The 20,144-nt window shown below is 40.5% G+C and overlaps 4 protein-coding genes across 6 annotated transcripts; 2 read left to right on the top strand and 2 right to left on the bottom strand.

Annotated features, from left to right (window-relative positions):
• Positions 1 to 147: 147 nt before the first annotated feature.
• Positions 148 to 4,154, top strand: LOC103451240 (probable LRR receptor-like serine/threonine-protein kinase IRK). The gene is made up of 2 exons (XM_029102416.2): positions 148 to 2,125; positions 2,360 to 4,154. Exons 1-2 carry the CDS (start codon positions 720 to 722, stop codon positions 3,810 to 3,812), a joined length of 2,859 nt encoding a protein of 952 aa, XP_028958249.1. The 5' UTR covers positions 148 to 719; the 3' UTR covers positions 3,813 to 4,154.
• Positions 4,155 to 9,058: 4,904 nt separating this feature from the next.
• LOC103414079 (U-box domain-containing protein 62) lies at positions 9,059 to 12,963 on the top strand. 3 transcript variants are annotated; one of them, XM_029102398.2, is made up of 8 exons: positions 9,059 to 9,980; positions 10,107 to 10,431; positions 10,523 to 10,604; positions 11,436 to 11,493; positions 12,024 to 12,112; positions 12,222 to 12,317; positions 12,402 to 12,472; positions 12,591 to 12,963. In XM_029102398.2, exons 1-8 carry the CDS (start codon positions 9,500 to 9,502, stop codon positions 12,712 to 12,714), a joined length of 1,326 nt encoding a protein of 441 aa, XP_028958231.1. In that variant the 5' UTR covers positions 9,059 to 9,499; the 3' UTR covers positions 12,715 to 12,963. The 3 variants fall into 3 exon arrangements, with proteins under 3 accessions (XP_028958231.1, XP_028958240.1, XP_028958234.1); XM_029102407.2 differs by having other exon boundaries at positions 9,161 to 9,980; positions 10,125 to 10,431; XM_029102401.2 differs by having other exon boundaries at positions 9,161 to 9,980; positions 10,122 to 10,431.
• Positions 12,964 to 13,152: 189 nt separating this feature from the next.
• LOC103413919 (uncharacterized) lies at positions 13,153 to 16,715 on the bottom strand. Its single transcript, XM_008352352.4, has 7 exons — positions 16,116 to 16,715; positions 15,929 to 16,034; positions 14,401 to 15,501; positions 14,160 to 14,222; positions 13,859 to 14,079; positions 13,651 to 13,769; positions 13,153 to 13,521 (listed from the first exon to the last, which is right to left on the bottom strand). Exons 1-7 carry the CDS (start codon positions 16,182 to 16,184, stop codon positions 13,413 to 13,415), a joined length of 1,788 nt encoding a protein of 595 aa, XP_008350574.2. The 5' UTR covers positions 16,185 to 16,715; the 3' UTR covers positions 13,153 to 13,412.
• A 697-nt stretch (positions 16,716 to 17,412) lies between these two features.
• LOC103423635 (uncharacterized) lies at positions 17,413 to 18,778 on the bottom strand. Its single transcript, XM_008361725.4, has one exon. It carries the CDS (start codon positions 18,651 to 18,653, stop codon positions 17,577 to 17,579), a length of 1,077 nt encoding a protein of 358 aa, XP_008359947.2. The 5' UTR covers positions 18,654 to 18,778; the 3' UTR covers positions 17,413 to 17,576.
• Positions 18,779 to 20,144: the final 1,366 nt, after the last annotated feature.

Raw genomic sequence — 20,144 nt, 5'->3', positions numbered from 1 at the left:
TTTGAATGAATAAATGCACTAGGTGCTGACGCAAAGTATTTAGGATGAAAGTGCTCTAAATAAGCCCCCATCTACCAGGCCGGTCCCGCCCTGCTCTGCCGTTAATAAGAAACTTTAATTTAATTTTTCTCTTTTCAGAAGCTCATCAGACTTTATACAAGACGTAGAGTCCCAGACACACACAGAAGGGAGAGAGTAGAGAGAGAGAGAGTGAGAGAGAGAGAGAGAGAGAGAGAGTGAAGCTCTCTAGAAAGTTCCCCGAATACTCAAAAGCCTTCAGCTTTGTCAAAACCCTAATTCTCCTGCTCCGTCTCCGGAGCTTTTCCCGCTGCAAATTCCGGCGTGTTTCCCCACCATTGCAGCATTCCCCGGCTGATATTCGAAAACTCCAGCCTCGGCATTTGACGGTTCTCATATCGAACAGGCTCGGAGCTTCTTGTTTGACTTTTGTTGACTGTTCGAGCTCTGTAGCTCGACTGTTCTTCACCTGGGAGCGGTTAATTTCTGGGGTTTTTGGCTGTGAATTTTTCCGATTTCACGCCCTCTTTTGGTTTATTGGGCTTCTTACCGGCAGACGGCGCCGTTTTCAGGAGCATTTTCCCCCATTTTGTTCTTTTCAAACCCATAAATTTAGCCGTTGGACAGAGTTGTCTTCTTTCTTTTAGCTTTGAGCTCTCTGGTTTTTATGGCCTTGTAGTGGGGCCCTTGAATACCGAACAATGCGACCCTTTTCAGGCATGAAACCGCTGCTCCTCCTATTCGCCGTCGTCGTTTTGTCTCCGGTTCTCGCGAGATCTCTGAACCCGTCTCTGAACGACGACGTGTTGGGGCTGATAGTGTTCAAGGCGAATATCCAAGATCCGAAGGGAAAGTTAGCGTCTTGGAGCGAAGACGACGACAGTGCTTGCAGTTGGGTCGGGGTAAAATGCCACCCGAGATCCAACCGGGTCATCGAGCTCAACCTCGACGACTTCTCGCTTTCGGGTCACATCGGGCGCGGCCTTCTGCAACTGCAAGCGCTCCGGAAGCTCTCGCTTTCGAAGAATAATCTCACCGGAAGCTTAACGCCTAACATTGCTCACATCGACAACCTCCGAGTCCTCGATTTGAGTGAGAACAGTTTCTCCGGTGATGTTCCAGAAGAGTTTTTCCGGCAATGTGGGTCACTGAGAATGATTTCTCTGGCGAAAAACAAGTTTTCCGGGAAAATTCCGGAGAGTTTGGGCTCGTGTCCGAGTCTAGCTTCTGTTAACTTGTCGTTGAACCAGTTTTCGGGTTCGGTTCCGGCTGGGGTTTGGTCCTTGAGTGGGATTAGATCACTGGATTTGTCTGATAACTTGTTGGAGGGTGGAATTCCAAAGGGGGTTGAAGGATTGAATAATTTGCGAGGAATTAATTTGGCCAGGAATCGGTTTACTGGGCAAGTTCCAGATGGAATTGGAAACTGGTTGCTCTTGAGGTCCATTGACCTGAGCGAGAATTCGTTCTCGGGTAACCTCCCTCAGACAATGCAGAAACTTGGCCTGTGCAGCTATCTGAATTTGCACCAGAACACGTTTTCCGGTGAGGTTCCAGAGTGGATTGGAGAGGTGAAGAGCCTTGAGACTTTGGACCTTTCTAGCAACCAATTTTCGGGTGAAGTTCCAAGTTCAATAGGCAATCTTGAGTCTTTGAAAGTATTGAATTTTTCTGCAAATGGGTTCACTGGTAGCTTGCCAAAGTCTCTGTCTTACTGCACAAACCTTATGGCTTTAGATTTTAGCAAGAATTCGATGGCGGGTGAGCTTCCTGTGTGGATATTCGCGGCAGGTACAGAGGAAGTTTCACTTTCAGAGAAAAAACTAAGTGGAAGCAAGAACATCCCTCTATCTTCATCAGCTGGAAATGCACTAAAGAATCTCCAAGTCTTGGATTTATCCCTTAATCATTTTTCCGGTGAAATTACGTCTGACATTGGGGCTTTAAGCAGCTTGCACGTTTTGAACCTCTCTGGTAACTCTCTTGCTGGTCCTATTCCTGTGGCCATTGGAGACCTGAAGGTCCTGGACAATCTCGACTTGAGCGAAAATCGGCTCAATGGAACCATTCCAACTTCAATCGAGAATTGCTCTTCTCTAACCACTTTGTAAGTTCCCTTTTCTCTCTTACATTTCATTTTCGTGTCCTAATTTTTCTTAATCTATAAGGGTAGTAACTTGTTAATATTAGAAATCCTTTGCACTTACTTAATCAAGATATGAGAATGATTTTACGCACGAATCGTGTTTACCTTAATCCTAGTATGTTTTTCTGTTGTTTGAGATTCTTCGACAATTTTTTTGTTGGTTTTTGATATATTGGTTTTGGTTGAATTCTCCAGAATTGTATCACAGAACAAATTGACTGGTCCAATACCTGCAGCAATGTCCAAACTTACCAACTTACAAAATGTGGACTTGTCCTTCAATAGCCTCACGGGAGGCCTGCCGAAGCATCTAGCCAATCTTCCCAACCTTCTTTCCTTCAACATTTCCCACAACAACCTCCAGGGTGAACTACCTGCGGGTGCCTTTTTCAACACCATCTCCCCTTCCTCCGTCTCTGGAAATCCATCTCTCTGTGGTTCTGCAGTTAATAAGTCTTGCCCAGGAGTCCTTCCCAAACCCATTGTCCTCAATCCCAATTCCTCTTCTGATTCCAGCACAGGAGAAATCTCATCAAATCTTGGTCATCGAAGAATCTTACTCAGTATTTCTTCGCTTATTGCCATTGCTGCAGCCGCTGTCATTGTCATTGGTGTAATTGCCATTACCGTGCTTAATCTCCGTGTCCGGTCTTCCTCTTCCACAACTCAACCGGCGGCAGCCCTCGCATTTTCAGGTGGGGATGACTTCAGCCATTCCCCTACAACAGATGGAAACTCTGGTAAGCTTGTCATGTTCTCAGGTGAGCCTGACTTCAGCACCAGCGCACATGCACTGCTCAACAAGGACTGTGAGCTTGGGCGAGGCGGGTTTGGAGCAGTCTATCGGACTGTTCTTCGAGATGGACGACCAGTTGCAATCAAGAAGCTCACTGTTTCTAGTCTTGTGAAGTCTCAAGGAGAATTTGAAAGGGAAGTGAAGAAATTGGGGAAAGTGAGGCACGATAATCTTGTGGAGATCGAAGGCTATTACTGGACTCCATCATTACAGCTCATCATATACGAATATGTTGCCGGTGGTAGTTTATACAAGCATCTTCATGATGGAGCAGGTGGAAACTTCCTGTCGTGGAATGACCGGTTCAACATAATTCTTGGAACTGCGAAAAGTTTGGCTCACTTGCACCAGATGAACATAATTCACTACAATATAAAGTCCAGCAATGTCCTGATTGGCAGCTCAGGTGAACCCAAAGTGGGAGACTTTGGCCTGGCTAGGTTGTTGCCAATGCTTGACCGCTATGTTCTGAGCAGCAAGATTCAGAGCGCCCTTGGCTACATGGCACCAGAGTTTGCTTGCAAAACGGTAAAGATAACCGAGAAATGTGATGTGTACGGGTTTGGGATTTTGGTTCTAGAGATTGTCACCGGGAAAAGACCTGTCGAGTACATGGAAGATGATGTTGTGGTGCTTTGTGACATGGTGAGAGAAGCACTGGAAGAAGGCAGGGTAGAAGAATGCGTTGATGCTCGGCTCCAAGGAATTTTCCCAGCAGAAGAGGCTATACCTGTGATGAAACTAGGCTTGATATGCACGTCACAAGTGCCATCAAACAGACCAGACATGGGGGAGGTCGTCAACATTTTGGAGATGATCCGATGTCCTTCCGAAGGCCAAGAGGAGTTGTGATGCATTAAACAAATCTTAACCGATATTCAGTGAAGGGATTCACAGCAAGTTATCCGGCACAGAAGAATCCAGTTTGTTCGTTCTATCGAGGGAGAAGGAAATTTTAATTGTTTGAAGGTTTTTCTTTTTTCTGCATTGTTGTATTTGTTATCCTTCTGTTGTGGATTTCTTGTGATACATTTCTGTAGTTTCTCCTCCATGCTACAAGTAGCTAGGTCACCAGATTCTCCTTTGCCGGATTCCGATTCGAGTCCCGGTCAGAAATTGTCACGACTAATCTTCTGAACTCTTCCAATTTCTCTTCGTTCATGTTTCTTACTAAGAGCTGATTCTATTTGTCAACTTCTAAATGCTTGGAAACTTTCGCAACATGTCACTGATCCTACATTTTAGTTTGTCTGATTGCTATCGACGTGAATGTCATTTTAACGGTATTTCAAGCTTTAAGCGAATTGCGTTGTAGACAAAGGTAAAACAAATAGCGTTGTAAGAAAAAGTTAAAATGCACGACAAAACGCAGTTGTGTTGAAAATACCGGCACGGTGGCACCCGTCTAGGACAGAATTGACTTCCCAAGACACGTTTGAGAAGGTGGTTTGTTGTTATTCTTGCCCCCATGTGTGTCCCAATGATGGGAAATAAAATACAATTTCTGGAAGTCAAAAGTGAGTAGAGAGGCCTGAGACCAGAGAATCTTAGTGCCCACTTTAAAGTCAAATAAATCTAAAGAGCTCAGTAGAATAATGCAAAAGCAAGAAGAAACCAAAGTGGTAGGGCATATACAATTGTACGTTAATATTATATATATATATATATATATATAGATTAGGGAGCTCCCTGTCGGAATAGAAGCTATGTTTTTATATTTTACCACCCATTTATCTATCTTATATTTATCTGCAGAAACTATTTGTTTATTCCTCTTTATACCCTCCCCAATGTTTTTCTTTCCAATGAATTGATGGTAACTTGCATGGATTTCCCCTCCTCTTGGGTAAAATTTAGTTAGAGCGTCTAATCAGCTGAATGGTCAGATTAATTAATAAAACGAGAACTCGTTATTAATTATCTGTCATGTAAACCTTCACTAATAAATATATCGATGATTTGATAACAGAGAAGCGATCATCTTTGGATCTCTTTCATCAAGGTTAATAGATCAAGTAATCTGAACTTTTGAAATTTCATCAAACGGCCCACCTGTTTTAACTCTTTAAGAGCTAAAATAATTTTTAGCCGTTGGATGAAATTTCAATAATCCAGATCACTTGATCCGGTGGCCTTGATGGAAGAGATCCGATTTCTTGATAACATATCAATATGCTTGTCGTTATCAAATAATCAGAAAAACGGTCTAACTCATCTTTCTCTCTCCTCTAGCCAAAGGCATGATAAACTTTTTTAGTATGTCGAGAACACAGCTGAATACACCAAAAATCATAATATAAGTGGTTATAAATTTTTTCTTTTAAATATCCAATCATTTATATTATATTCGTTAGTATACGAAACTATATTCCTGACACGTAAGAAAATATCTCCAAAAGCACAATAAAAAATGTGGCACTCCTAACAACCACAACGCCCATATCTGTAAAGGGTAGTCAAAGAATATAATAAACTTGCATAGCCATGTGCATAGACTTTGAGCAATGCCAATGAGTTGTCCCTAGCCATTAGCCAATGCTTTCAGCCAAATAAATATATGGTTTTGGGCCCAAGAGATTAATTAAATTAAATTATAAATACATTGGCATTTGAATTATCACCTTACACATGGCTCCTTCAGAAATTATATGATTTTCTTTGGATTTGGATGATTAATGCAGGTCAAAGAAACAAGGATCAAATGCTCTAATTTTTTATTTATTTATAATTATATAAATATTATTAGTGCGTGTTCAAGAAGCAATTTGTATTGTAACCGGTTGGTTATTTCATTTTGTCTATTTCTCTCGTAATTAGAATGGAGAATGAGATGTAGAATCGGAGAGAGATTCTTTTATTTGGAAGTGTTTCTTGAAAAATTAATCTACTTTTTTACCGTTTGTACATCCTCTTTTATCTATCTTTTGCTTGTTAATTCTCACAATGTTTATTTCCATGTAATGTTCTTGAAAGTGAAGAAACCCACTACCTTTGATGGGACCAAAACATGAGCATTAAGCCCAAGAAGTGCTTTGGTATGGGCAGTCAGTCAAGGTAAAGACTTTGCTTTCACAATTTAAGTACTTCTAAATGCTTAGGAGGACCATTCAAATTACAAACTAAGGGAAAAGCACTTAAACGAAAAGCTGTAAAAAGCTGCTTCTTGCTGCTTCCATTGTTTGGAGATAATAAAGAAATCTGCTTTTTTGTTTGGTAGTTTTCTTTGTTCATGCTTTTGCTTTGGTGAGGGGCAACAACATGATGTCCTCATAGGATTGTCTGGACTCTCCATTTCATACCCTTCTCATGCCCTCCTATTTCGTGGTTACGATTAAGTTATGTCAATATTTTATATTCCCATTACTTTTTGTCTTATTAATTCTATAAAAAATTGATATAAAATATTGACGTAACTTAACCGTGACCACAGAATATAAGAACGCATGGTAATGGCATGGAATGGGGAGGGCAAACAATCCAAGTCCGTCCTCATAAAACTAAAAGTCTCTAGCTTTTGGTCTCACAGCAGTTGAAATTGGTGCCTATTGCTGTTGGGTTGCCTTGCCTTGATGGTAGGGGCACCACCTTCTATCACCTACCAGCACATGCCCTCTAACAATTTGATGCTATTATTTCATTTTTCACATCGTCCAAGTACATTATTCGTTTCATTGTTCGGAGTGGTGCATTGCCTTTTCGGAATTGTGCATTACACTCAATTGAAGCATCAACACTACCGCTTTAAACACCAACATTACTATATTTCTCGCAATGTGTTTGTGTTTAGTGCAAACACGTACTGAAGAAAAATTAGTGTACACCAACAAAGTAGGACGCAATTCTTTTGTAGAAATAAGAGCTTCAAAGAAATAAACAAGGGTTTAGGAGGTGAGAAGTATATCAAACCAAATGCTTCAACTGCGATTAATTTGATCTCGCAAGCTCGAATTCTCAAAAGTGTGCTCGAAGCGCTTACTAAAACCATGAAATATAAGGCCATCTCCAACCGAAGGCTAGCCAGATGGCTCGTTTTAGCCCTCTAGCACTCCAATAAATTAATATTTTAATGAACAGTACATGGCTATATTTGCCTCCATCTCCAACCGAGGGCCAAAGGGCCATAGGGCCATATGGCTCATTTTAGCCTTATCACAAAAAATCGTCTCCAACCGAGGTCTAAAGAACCATAGGGCCAAACATAATTTATTATTAAAAAAATACAACTTAAATTCAAATCCAAAGGCTAAGTGATGTCAGCATGACGTCAGTTAGTCGTTGGATTTGAATTTTTTTTGCTATAAATATGGTGGATATTGGGTTATAATTCACACAACTTTGAATTCAATCTATTCCAATTAAATTTCTTTCAATTCAAGTTTGCAATGAATTCCAACTTTGGATCCTCTTTGGATTTCAACTGGGGGTCCTTATCCAATTCCAAATTGGAAGAAAAATGGGCGCAAATGAGACAAGAAGATGAGGAGTTTGACGAAGAAGTTCAAGTAAGGCGCAACAAACAAAACAGAGCAGCAGCCATGGTTGCGACCATGGTGCATCAACCAACTGAGGAACAACCTCAATGTGGTGGCTCTATTGCTAGTCGCTCTTACAAACCACAAAACAGAGCGATGACGCATGCAAATCTGATGAACAACTACTTCAACCCCAACTCGGTGTACACAGAAGAGGATTTCAGATGTCACTTCCGAATATAAAAAAAATATGAAACAAAATTTGTAAAATAGAAGTTATAGGAAAAAAAAATAGAATTTAAAAATAATACGAAACAAATTTTGTAAAATAGAAGTTATAGGAAGTTATAGAAAGAAATAGAATTTAAAAATAAAAGTTATACAAAAAAAAATTTGAATAAAAAAAAACCTGTAAAAAAAAATAAAAAATAATGGTTAGCTGATGTCAGCTAGCCGTTGCATTTAAAAATTTGGTGGAATGCTCACATTTCTGGTCAGTCTGGATTGGGCCAGCCCTTTGGCCCTTTCAGATTCCGTGGGGCCCACGAGCTCTTTGGCCTAGCCTTTGGTTGGAGACGGTTTTCAGGCGTTTTTCGGCTCTCTTGCCCTTTGAACCCTTCGGTTGGAGATGGCCTAAGGATTCAAGCCATATTTTCACCAAGTTGATCAAGGTTATCAGTTAAAGAGAGTGATCAGTTTACAAGAACATGTACCAAACTAATCTGATCCTGAATGTGTTTTATTAAGAAAACTAAATCCGAAAAGAACATCATGATTACTGCACACACATGCCAAACCATTCATAAACATTCAAATGATCGCTTTCGCGATGGAGTTCAGAGGCAACACAACAATGTTGAGAATAAACATTGGAAATATAGTTGAAGCAAACTTTCATTCACAGGATTGCCTTCAGCTGGTCTTTGATTCTCGAACGATTTTCATCAATTTTTTTGAATTTGGTTAATCAGCTGGTTTGGTTTGATCATTCTCGATAAAAATAACTTATACACGAGCATGCATTGCGCTCATCTTTCACACACGATAAAAATCCGATCATTCTCGATAAATGAAGAGAAACCAATGCGAGAAGGTGAAGAACTGTCCCATCCCACGTTCGAAAAGTAAAGAGATTGTGGAGTCACTGATGGGGAAAATTGACACATATTTGACGATTGCATCTTAACCATTGACACTAAGGTTGAATTGCAACAAACAGTACCACAGTAAAACCACAAATTAACTCCAAAAGCAGTTGCATTTCATTTCGCCTTTACCAGAACTGGCTCTAAAAACTTAAACCCCTTACCTCAAACTTGCAAAATACTCATAACTTACCACATTCGAAGGAAATGAAAAATGAAAATCATAAAACGTTCATTCGTTAAATTCACGTAATGAGAGAGATAGATAGATCGAAATATAATACCGAAATATCTAAGAACTTTCCAGCTCATTCATTTCAGTGTCAACGTCAATGTCAGTGTGGATTTTTTGTACTTGCTTTGGTTTGTATGTGTGTCGGTTTCCTTGTCTTCTCCATCTTCCTCAATCCTCGTCAACGCCTTTAGTCCCTTCAAAGTTCTGTCATTTGTTGTCTCATCACACAAACACCATTGCCACCTCATTCATTCGACACTGTTCCAAGATGACATGGCCAGCTGCTCCAAATGCTTAACCATCTCCAAGGAGGAGAATTCTAATTCTGAAGAAAATTCAGACGATTTTGTAATTTCCCAATTTTACAGTGTTCCTAATTGCAATTAAAATTTTGAGCTTTAAGTCCTTCATCTTTTCTAATTTCCACCTGAGTTCCCCAGATCTTAGAACCTTTCCACCTTTTCACTTTCCCCCTAAATTCCATGTAAGTGAGCAAAGTAAACACTCTCTAGAGTAGTAGAGTGTGTCTTTTTCCCACCCAAATCACTCTCCTAAAACCCTAATTCACTTTCCCCAAACCCTCCAAAAGCAGCTTAATTTCCTCTAATTTCAATCCCAAAATCATGCCCAATTCCCCAAATTAGGGTTTCCAGTTCCCCAATTACCCAATTCCCCCCAACCCCAAGCATGTCCTCCGAAGAATTGGGTCTGGTTTCGACCCAGAACGGGCTCAACTCTCCAATCGTGTTCCAAGACGACAACTTGCGATTCAATTGCGGAGCTACGCCGCAGCGCCGGGTCGGGGACACGGGTCCCAAGACCCGCGAGCTCACCGGGTTCATCGACGACCGGTTCTTCGCGCCACAGAGCTCGGACTTCCGGCGGAGCATGTATAGCGAGAACCTGGATCGGCGGGACCCGCCCGAGCCGCGAAACTGGAACTCGAACGGAGCTGATACGACGCCGAGTGGCGAGGGATCGGACGACGACGACGATGACGACGACGACGACGATGATGACGTGGACGACGATGATGAAGGTGATGGCGGGCTTGTCGGAGTGGAGAGCAGAAACAAGGGCATTGCCGGTAACAATGGGAGTAATGGGGAGGACAAAATGGGAAACGGGAAAGTTAAGCATCATCAGCAGCAGCACCTTTCTTCTTTTGGTAAGAGATTTTTGTGGAAAGTTTTGATCGTTTCATAATTTAGTTTCTAATTTTGGAAACCTTTGTCGAATGTTTGATTTTTTGGAATGTTGTTTTCCCTTTCTTTTTTTTTTTGTTAATTTTAAGGTGGGACTGTAATAGTAGGATCAAGTAGAGAAGTGTTGGTGAAAGAACATAGTGCTGGGCAGCAAACAGTGAATAACAACACAAGGGCTAGTCCCAGTAGTAATGCGCAGCAAGGAAGACTGGGGAATTACCACAATGCCGTCACGGTTGCTGAACCGGATGGCGACATGTATTATTCGCAGTATCTGCAGGGCTCTGACGGGTCTGGTTCTGCTCCGAAGGATTTGGTTGTGGAAAATGGTTGTGGTCTTAGTGGAAGAAAGGATGTTATGTACTCGAGCGAGTCTGGAGACTCTTTGAGGGCCATTCTCTCTGATCCTGTGACGTGAGTTTTTTTTTTTCATATACTGGTTTTGCATTTGATTCATCGATTTATAAAATTTGTGACCGAGTCTTTGCTGTGTGTTGAATTTCAGGGGAGGTCTGATGGACGACGCAATGATATTGCCTTGTGGACATTCCTTTGGAGGTGGTGGAATTCAGCATGTTATGAGAATGGTGAGTTCCTCGGAGTAGGACACACATTTTTCTCTCATATATAGATGTGATCGTTTCTGTTTGCTTTGACAATATTTGGACGATCCTACACAAAAAAACATATATATATATATATATATATATCTCAAACATCATTGCTTTCTTGCTAGGAATGTTAACTTTCGTCACAACCTCTAAAGCTAGACCACAAGCTAACATATGTTCTCTGCTGTATTTTGGCTGTGTATGTGCATATGGTTCTACATAAAATCTAATAACATGCATAATTACAATCTCGGGTTAAAACTTAGAAACAAAGATAGTCACGGCCCATAGTATTTTTGTTGCTTTTAATTGTAGGAAAACTAATGAAAAGGACTTGAAAACTTGAGTTTTAACGATAAGGACAAAATAAAGGGTAAAGTGAATAGTTCCAGGATTGACTTTTTAGTGTAAAAATGTGGTTTTTCGTTAAAGTGAACAGTATCGGGAGCTTTTCGTTAAAGTTCCCTTCATTGTTTCCATTTCTTCAGGGTGCCAACAAGTTATCATATATGCATGTCATTAACTGTTTTCCGTGGCCGGCACTCAATGAAGAGAGCTACTGCTGCTAAATGGTTTGGCAAAGACAAAAAGGCTCTCGTTAAATTTATTTTGCACGCACGAGACCTAGTGTGGCTTCATAAGCATATGTTTTTGCATTCATTATTTTGAACCTTTTGCTTGCAAAGTACATCTGGTACATGCATGTGGGATTCTATGAACCAATAAGAAGTTGTGCCCTATCACTTGCAAATTTTTGTTTCGTTTTGATTGTCAAATTGAAGTTTTATTTTCTTTCATAATTTCCAGAAAGCTTGCTGCACGTGTTCTCAGTCGATTTCAGAAGACTCAATTGCTCCAAATCTTTGTAAGTAAAAGTTTTCATTGATGGTTTATAATCCCTTAACATGTCAAAATACATCTCTTTCTGACAAACCGTAACTGAAATTATACTGCTTGCACATCGTCAATGTAATGGAACAGGCAGCACAATCATTTCCCGATTTCTTGGTTTTGTTTGTTACATGCTGAACTTCTCCATGCCAAAGTCGCATCAGTAGCCTGAAAAAAAGGAATTAATGTTAATGTGCTTGGAATCCATGGTGTAATATTCTCTGACGTAAACATTATTTAGTAAAACTCCAGTGTAGGAAAAATGTGGAAAAATTGAATTCTCAAAGAGATTGATGGAATCAGAAACGTTGGAGTAAAATACGTAGGGATCATCAAGTGTCGTAGAAAAAGAAAAACATTGACAATTTAAGTGGAAAGATCAGGCTTTGGGGATCCTATAGATGAAAAAAAAGGATGAAAGAATAACTGTCGGATGACAAACTGTACAACATTGATTTGTTTTAGAAATCATTCCAGTATAACAGTTTTGTCTCACACGTGCAGCTCTTCGAGCTGCTGTACAGGCATTCCGTCGGGAAGAAGAGTTACAGTTTTATCGCTCATCCAAAAGAAGAAGAGAAAGGTTTGACCAGGTTTGTCTTTTTTCATGATTCAGAAACTGTTGCATCATTAGGTTTTAAAAAAAAACTGAGGAAAAGATTATCAAAACCTCAATACTAAGTCCTTTATTTTCTCATGTAGGAAAAGGGTGGTGGTGGTGATTTAGCTTTCATGGATTCTCCAAGGGGTAGAGGTGTTCAGTTTCCGTTCGCTGTGACTGACAGAGTTATTATAAAGGTTAGCAGACTAAAGTCCCAATCTTGGCTCTCGTTCTTGTTCCATTGTTTGTTCGAACCAATAATTGGAGTGATATTGTCACAGGGGAACAAGAGGACACCACAACGCTTCGTCGGACGCGAGGCTGTTGTGACAACACAATGCTTAAACGGATGGTTAGTCATATTTCGAGTTTTATTCCACCTTAATGATATATATTGCTTGCCTTACATACCTTTGTCAAATGAGATGCCGGCTTAGATTTGTTTTAATGTACACAAATTGCTTCAACAGGTATGTGGTAAAGACGTTGGATAACGCAGAGAGTGTGAAATTGCAGTATCGCTCCCTTGCCAAGGTAGCCGACGACCCAACATCCAAGCCAACGTCAAGCAAGATGGCACCTAACTGGCTGTAGGCCATACTACTTCGTCGGCAATATGCCACGCTATAACTAACTTGGTTGTTTAAGAAGTTTCTGCCTCTGTTTAAGTTGTATTTTATCACGAGCAAACATGGTGACGTTCCGCGTTGTAAATTATAGAAGCCCCTACAAATGTGAATTTAGATTGTAAAAATTATGTATCTATGTGTCTTTATGTTGAGCTCTGTTGTATTTGAATCCTGTGTAAACCTTTGAAGGTTGATATTCCATTCTTTGCTTATATGCCCCTTGCATTTCGCAGAAAATCGCACTTTGCTTTTCATTTTGTGTTTAATGTGATCTTGTTTCGTCAAATTGGTCAGGAAAATCGTTAATTTGGCTAATCTGGAATTTGACGTTTTGTTTAACTCTTTTCTTGATCAATTGAGAACTTATGTAGCACGTCCCGTGCCAATAAAATAAGAACATGTGGACAAAAACTTACATGTCATCACTTCATTGTTATCCAATAAAACCGTCAAATGTTCCAAACGGATTTAGAACTCAAATGTTCAAAAGAAGCTGAGAATCGACATCTCATTGTTATCCAAATCAAAGTGAAAAATCTCAAGAAAAAGCCGGCAGATTACATGTTAATGTTACAGACTCAAACACTTAATGAACATAGCCTCAAGAACCTAATCTACTTAATTAGACAGAGATTCAAGGAAGGACTGCAGTCCTGAACAAGATCAGAAACACGGCACGTTTGTCGACAACAGGAAGTTGCACGTCGAGTAAATCGAAGCTGCAGCAGCCCTAACAGTTAATGCCCTTTCTGAGTTATCCAACATCAGTGGTCTGCAAGACAAACAAAAAGACAAATGATAAGATTACAGCATTTGCTTTAGTTGAAAAAACTGCGTTGCAATCGACTCTAAGCAATTTTTGAGAAGAATTCTGCTTAGATTTATGAAAGCAAACATTTACCTGGCACCATTTTCAGATGTTCCGAAATGTTGAATGCCGGGAGCAGCATTCCATTGGACAAGTTGCAGGCCCTGGTCACAGTGAAGCTGCATTTCTTTTACTTGGTTCGACCAACTTTCCTGAAATTTATTACCAGTATGTTCTGTAAGGAAATGCGTGCAATAAACAAGCTATGAAATGAATTCAAGGTTTCTTTTCGAGCACTCACAAGTTGTTCCTCTTCCTCAGAAAGTGCTTTGTCCATTTGCTCAAACAGCGGAATCCATCTCGCTCTATGCATATCTGCAATAGCACATCTAGAAAATCCATGGGCGGAAGTTTTCGTGATCTGAGAATTATTCTCCTGATCTGGTGAAAATTCTTTTGCCAGCAAAGATGGCAAATCTGTAGTTACTACATCTCGAACTCTCTTCCTACTGCGCCGCAATGCTGCAGTTACATAATAAAGAACAGATAAGAATATGCTCCATCAACGAGATCCACTAGTGATATAAGAGATAGAGCATTACCTTCAAGACGTCCTTTGACGTCCAGAAGAATAAGTTCCAACCATTGAGAAGCAATGGTAGCAGCTGCAAAAGAACGAAAACTTAGATCAGATATCACATTCAACCTTTTTCAACAGTGTATTCATGTATGATCTTCCCTAACCATCACTTAACTACTAACTTATACCACTTTCATGCATTAATAAAGTATACCTAAATTACTGAACATTTAAGATAAAAAAAAATGAAGAAAAAAAATGACCTTTGATAGATAGATAGGATGATGTTTCCTCACTAGACAAAGGGCTGTCATCCTCAGGCGCCTGCATTGATGATGACAACTTCAATGCTAGCAAATCTTCCTCTCTTTCAGGGATGGAGTGCGATTCAAGACTTTTACCACTAAACCTCTCTACTGTGGTTCGTTCAACATCTCCACCTTTGTCTACTGGAATCAAAGAAGATTTGTTCGTCAATATAGGCAGCCCTCTTGTCTGCCAGTCATGACAGACAGTATTTGGAGGCTGATTTTCATGATAGAGATGTATTGCAGAATCATTCATATTTCCAACGTCCTGCCTGTTCCCAATTTCACAAGTTCCACTCTTCGGATGGGTTGTTTGCTTGTTTCCCAGGCGGTCATTTTCAAGTCTTTCTAATTTTACAAGGGACTCTATTATTGAACGGACCTGTTTTCTGTTCCTGACATGGTTGATAATCCCAGGGTTCAGTTCATTGAGCAGTCCACTTGGAGCAGCAATCTTCGCGAACCTGTCCACTTGTTCCCTCTTTGCGCATTCCATCTTTTTCTTGACCTCGTCATTTTTAGTCTTCTTGGGACGTGGTTTTGGCACCGGTATGCCTCCATGAGTGGATGATATGAAACCATTTTGCTTCATCTCCTTCCAAACATTCATTGGATCTTTCTCTTCCAGTGGGCCAGTGCAACTCCCACATTCAGAGGCAGCTCTTGGCTTCAAGGAATTGGTGCTTTTATAAGGATAAAATGGATCTTGTTTTTCTGAAGCAGAAACATCTGCTGCATTGAGATCCAATCCAATGCCTTTCGCCTTTTCACATTTACTCTGATCCCTAAGCAAGGTGATCTCAAAACTCTCGGTGCATTGCTGACTGTTGTTTAGAACCGTACGTTTGCCAATGCACGCACCAGTAGTCAGATCTAGTCTAGAAGCATGATTGACTGGTACTGACAGTGTATTTCTCCAAAAATTTCCAGCTTGGGAAGCATCTACACTCAAAGTTATAGGCACCTCAGTAACTTGAGACATCTCATCATCACCATATTGAACTTGATCACTTGATTCCTTGTTTTTCAACGATGTTGGATTATCGGTCCGAATTCCTGTGGCATTAAGAGTAGGAGTTAAGCAGTGAACCCCAAACCACTCCAAATCACAAACCAAAAACAACCTCGTTAAGTAAACGAATTCACAAATGATTTTCAAACACAACTCAAATGCAAAGCCCATGAAGCTACTTACTACTTAAAATCTTGGACATCAAAGTCTCAGATAAATCATACCTTTTCAGTGGGTTTCAAATGCATTAAACTCTGACTTGTAAACTGAGTGCAATTTGCACAAGTACTTGTAATTGAACAATTTCTATAGCACAACAAAAGCACATGAAACATTAAAATTTAATAGGTTTAAAAATCAACATTTTAAGCGCCAAATAATTGCAAAATCATTCCTGAAAAGGGAGACAACATTCCACACCAATAAAATCAATACAGCAACAAGAAATTTCTAAAATTTAAGATAAATTACCTTCGGACCGGCACACCGTCTTAAGATCTCGCATTTTCGGCCGTTTGCGAGGTCCCAGCTCACGTTCTCGTCCCATCTCAGTACTGATTCGCTTCTGGCCAGCAATCTAAAACCCAATAAAATGAATCAAAACCCAGAACATAAATGCCATAGATTTGAACTAAGCGCAGGAAAAAAAAAAACCCACCTTTGAATCGAATCTATGTATCGGGACTGCCCCGTCGGAAACTCTCCCCGAATCGCATCGATTCTCCATAACCTTCGAACCCAATTCAAAAAAACGAAACTTTCAGAGCGACCCTTTTGCAAGAACCACTAAACTGACCTCATGGGCGCGAAAATTTGAAAACTTTCCACCCGGAAACGAAAAGGGTTTGTCCCAAAACGACGAGTCTTCGTTCTTCCGAGGAGAAATCAAGAAATCGGAAGCGCGATGTCGGAGATTTCGATTGGGAGGGAAGTGGGGTTGCTGGGGTTACGGTTTTTGATTGGGGGCGCGCAGGAGGGCAGATCTCCGTTGGACATTTTTATTATTATTTCGATTTCGAGATTATCAAATTTGAATTTTTGCAGAGAAAATAGAAGAGCGCGCACTCTCTCGCTACTGAGTTACAAACGTTGTTCGTTTTAAATTGTGATTTGGGAGGAAGCTTTTAAGATTAAACAACGGCAAACAACGTGGGGAGTTTTCAAATTCAAACCAGGTTTTGGATGGAGGGGTTTTTTTATTGGTTTGGGCCCAAAGGGGGAAACGTCATGCTTTTCCTTTTCCCACTCGTTCCTTATTAGGGGATTGTTTGGTTGCATGGATAGGTTATTGGTGGTCAAAATTATCGAGAGAGGATTTTCGTCGGGTTCTCTTTGTGAGGATCCCGGAGATCCTCAAATCAAATTTATTTATCGTGTATCGTATGATCAGTTTTCGTTAAGTACTGTTTATATTCAATTTTAAATAAAAAAAGTTACAATCATTTCTGACTGTACGATATACGATTAACAGATGTGATTTGAGGATCCTCACTCAAAATTATTACCCATCTAATTTTGTGTTGGGATCATGGGTTTGTAATAATTAGGACTTTATCTCACATCACATTAAAATCTTGGGTGGTGCTATTTATACATTCATTTTTATCTCCTCACACATTATTTTCATTTTTTCGGCCATCAAATCGAAGAAAATCAATGAACAAGATTTAACAAGAGTTTTCAATTTCCGGCTATCATATCAAATATATTAAAGAACATCAATGGAAAAAAAATATTAACAAATTTGTGTGGAGATAACAAAGAGTGAATGGAACTGCCCTAAAATCTTACCTCTAATTGTGTATTCATCAACCTTTTTTTATAGAAGAGATCCCCATGTACTTTCACAGCCAAATCTAATGCGAAAAACCTAAATCTCAATTGCATACGCCCCTAAATTCGAATATAATTAAAATAATCAAACAAACAAAAACCAAAGGAAATGAGTTTCTACCTTTCTAGTAAATTGCTTTCTTCTTGGTATATCATAATCATCATGAACTAAATCATTCAACTTAACATCAATTCATCTCCCTTTTTTACATTTTGTTTTCTTCTGGAGAGATCAATCAATTTGGTATTAATTTACAATTGTGCTGGAATGGAAAGGGAATTAGTTTCATTGGGCCTGGGCCTGGGCCTGGGTCTGGGACTGCAATAGCCAACAATTCTTGAGCTGCGACTGGGCCTTCTCCCTGAAACTATTGACCCGAACCAAACAGAAATGAGTGCAACCCAAACCCATTCCCAGCCCGAAACCCGGCCCGCTATCCACTTTACTCGTCTTCAACAAGTAACAGGCAGGCGCACTCTCCTCCCCCCTCCCCTGCACCACTAACCCCCACGCCCTCGTGATCGCATCCCCTCTCTCGTCGTTACCGCTACCCTCTCCGTCACCGTTATCATCATCTAATTCTTCCACAAAGATAACGCCGTCGGGGAACGGCGCCACTCCCGCCTCCCATTTCCGTCTGAGCCCGTCCCAATTCTCCTCCTCCACCCGCTTCTCCGTCTCCAGCCTCGGCCTCCCGTCCGTGCTTCTCCCGTACACGTTAACCAACAGCGGTGCTTCCCGGAGATTCTTGACAATCTCCACAACCGACTCCCTCATCCACTCGTCCAACTTCTCATACGCCGCCGCTGCCGCGTCGCTCCCACCGCCTCGTCGCCGTTCCCGCCCCACCGCCTCCAATCCCGGCCCCGCCATCGCCAGTACCTCACTTCCTCTTTTGCCCCCGGATCCACGTATCATCGAAACACTCTGTTTGGAAGAAGGACTGCAGATGCAAAGACTGTTCTGACGGCGGTGATCAAGAACGGCGTTGTTATTCCCTCCGAACTGGACTCCCAGCGACGCCATTAGCAACCACAGACAAAACGTCGTCGTCCAAGCAACTATCAGCGTTTTCTGGAAACGTTTCCCGGAAACGTTTTCTTGCCGCGGACGTCTTTGAACCTGAGTCAGGATTTTGTGGTGGAAGCAGTGGCTGTTTCTGTTAAATAGACGGCGGAGAGTGGCGGAGTTGGTTTCCGAATCCAAAACTGACTGCAGTTTTTCTCGTTTGCGAGACCGGTTAGAATTCAAAGAGTCGGTTAATAAAGGAAGACGGCACGAGGCAGCGCGTGTTCGGATGCTTCGTCCCCACGCGGTACACGTGGGCGCGGAGTATAAATCCTTGGCGTGGAACATGATCATATGATCTGGGCCGTTGGTGGTGATGACTTCTGGTCAGATCAAGGGTGTTGGAGTTTTTAAATTGTGGCGTGCACATTTTAGTTATGGATTGAGTGGAATGTGAAATAATGGAGGGGGAGTGGTGGGTCCCGTTTGGCTACGGGCGGACGTGGCACGTGGTGACTCGTGGAAATTGCCTGCAGTGCGGACGCTGGCACAGCCCGGACCGCCCCGTGGAAAGCTCGACCAATGAATCTAGAGAGAATTGACACGTTGGCAGAGCTGTTAGGATTTGTATATCCACGTAGACAGAGTAAATCCACCTGGAATTTCGGCGTCTGTTTTGTTGCAAGAGATTGCGTGGATGCAAAGCGTATGCGATTGTAGTCAGCAGGCACCCACATCACATCATCATCGCCTCTTTTTTATCCATTGGCCTTAAACTGTACAACCCCAACATATTCTATGGCCGATGTTTGTTTTTGTTACGTGGTGTTATCGATATATTTGTTAGTCTCTTGCTGAATTATAATTGAATTTTATCGATGTATAACGATAGGTTAGAAGTTTTTGGATTGCGAAAATGATAGGTTAGAAGTTTTTGGATTGCGAAAATGACAACGCATGAGAAGTTAATGTATCACTATTTTGTATTACTTCTTTTAATATCTTTCATTTTTGGATATCACATCATCATCGCCTCTTTTTTTTCCATTGGCCTTAAACTGCACAACCCCATCTTATTCTATGGCCCATTTTTGTATTTGTTACGTGATGTTACGAGATATTTTTCAATGTGATCAGTATAAGAGGTGATGTATCATGTGTCATTATATAAATGCTGGAATATGTGTGTTAAAAAGTTAATATCTTAAAAAATAAAATTTTCCATCACTTACATAAAAACATGTGGTGTACCATCCATGTTCCCGTCACAATGAAAATTTTCTCGTGATGTTATCGATATATTTGCTAGTCTTTTGTTGAATTATAATTGAATTTTATCGATATATAATGTAGGTTTCAAGTGTTTGGATTGCGAAAATAGCATGAGAAGTTAGTATATCATTATTTTGTGTTACCTCTTTTTATATCTTCATTTTTGGATATGACATATAGAAGGTCCTATATATTATTGGAACAAAACAAAAACAAATAAAAAAAGAAAGTTAATATATCAAATAATTACAACGCAAGAAAAGCATGACAAAAAAAAACAGTACTCTAATATTGAGTAATTGAAACATGAAACTTGAAAGAAGGCTGCATCCTGCATTTTGGTGGTTGGATCAAGGAACTTGGTCAATCCCCCCAAATAAGACCCATACCACACAGATAAGAACAAGGTATTAAATATCGATAATATCGGAAATATCGGTAGTTCGAAAACACGGAAATATCGATAGAAATATCAGGATATTATCGATATCGATAAAAATAATATGGAAACCACGGAAATTGTAAGAAAAACTTAGAAATTTTTATTGAAACTTTGCAGGATGTTTATTTAGT

Source organism: Malus domestica, chromosome 01 (genome assembly GCF_042453785.1).
Source record: "Malus domestica chromosome 01, GDT2T_hap1".
In the NCBI taxonomy this organism is placed as follows: Eukaryota; Viridiplantae; Streptophyta; class Magnoliopsida; order Rosales; family Rosaceae; genus Malus; species Malus domestica.
Note: the sequence above shows the minus strand (reverse complement) of the source record. Positions and strands in the feature narration are given on the sequence as shown.

What these genes read in the sequence shown, in the direction of transcription:
- LOC103451240 (XM_029102416.2), top strand. Translation starts at nt 720, where the DNA reads ATGCGACCCTTTTCAGGCATGAAACCGCTGCTCCTCCTATTCGCCGTC. An exon ending in TGCTCTTCTCTAACCACTTT is followed by an intron (nt 2,126 to 2,359) that starts GTAAGTTCCCTT and finishes TGAATTCTCCAG; the next exon opens with AATTGTATCACAGAACAAAT.
- LOC103414079 (XM_029102398.2), top strand. Translation starts at nt 9,500, where the DNA reads ATGTCCTCCGAAGAATTGGGTCTGGTTTCGACCCAGAACGGGCTCAAC. An exon ending in ATTCTCTCTGATCCTGTGAC is followed by an intron (nt 10,432 to 10,522) that starts GTGAGTTTTTTT and finishes GTTGAATTTCAG; the next exon opens with GGGAGGTCTGATGGACGACG. An exon ending in CTGACAGAGTTATTATAAAG is followed by an intron (nt 12,318 to 12,401) that starts GTTAGCAGACTA and finishes ATATTGTCACAG; the next exon opens with GGGAACAAGAGGACACCACA.
- LOC103413919 (XM_008352352.4), bottom strand. Translation starts at nt 16,184, where the DNA reads ATGGAGAATCGATGCGATTCGGGGAGAGTTTCCGACGGGGCAGTCCCG. An exon ending in TACATAGATTCGATTCAAAG is followed by an intron (nt 16,035 to 16,115) that starts GTGGGTTTTTTT and finishes ATTGGGTTTTAG; the next exon opens with ATTGCTGGCCAGAAGCGAAT. An exon ending in CTGAGGAAGAGGAACAACTT is followed by an intron (nt 13,770 to 13,858) that starts GTGAGTGCTCGA and finishes AATAAATTTCAG; the next exon opens with GAAAGTTGGTCGAACCAAGT.
- LOC103423635 (XM_008361725.4), bottom strand. Translation starts at nt 18,653, where the DNA reads ATGATCATGTTCCACGCCAAGGATTTATACTCCGCGCCCACGTGTACC.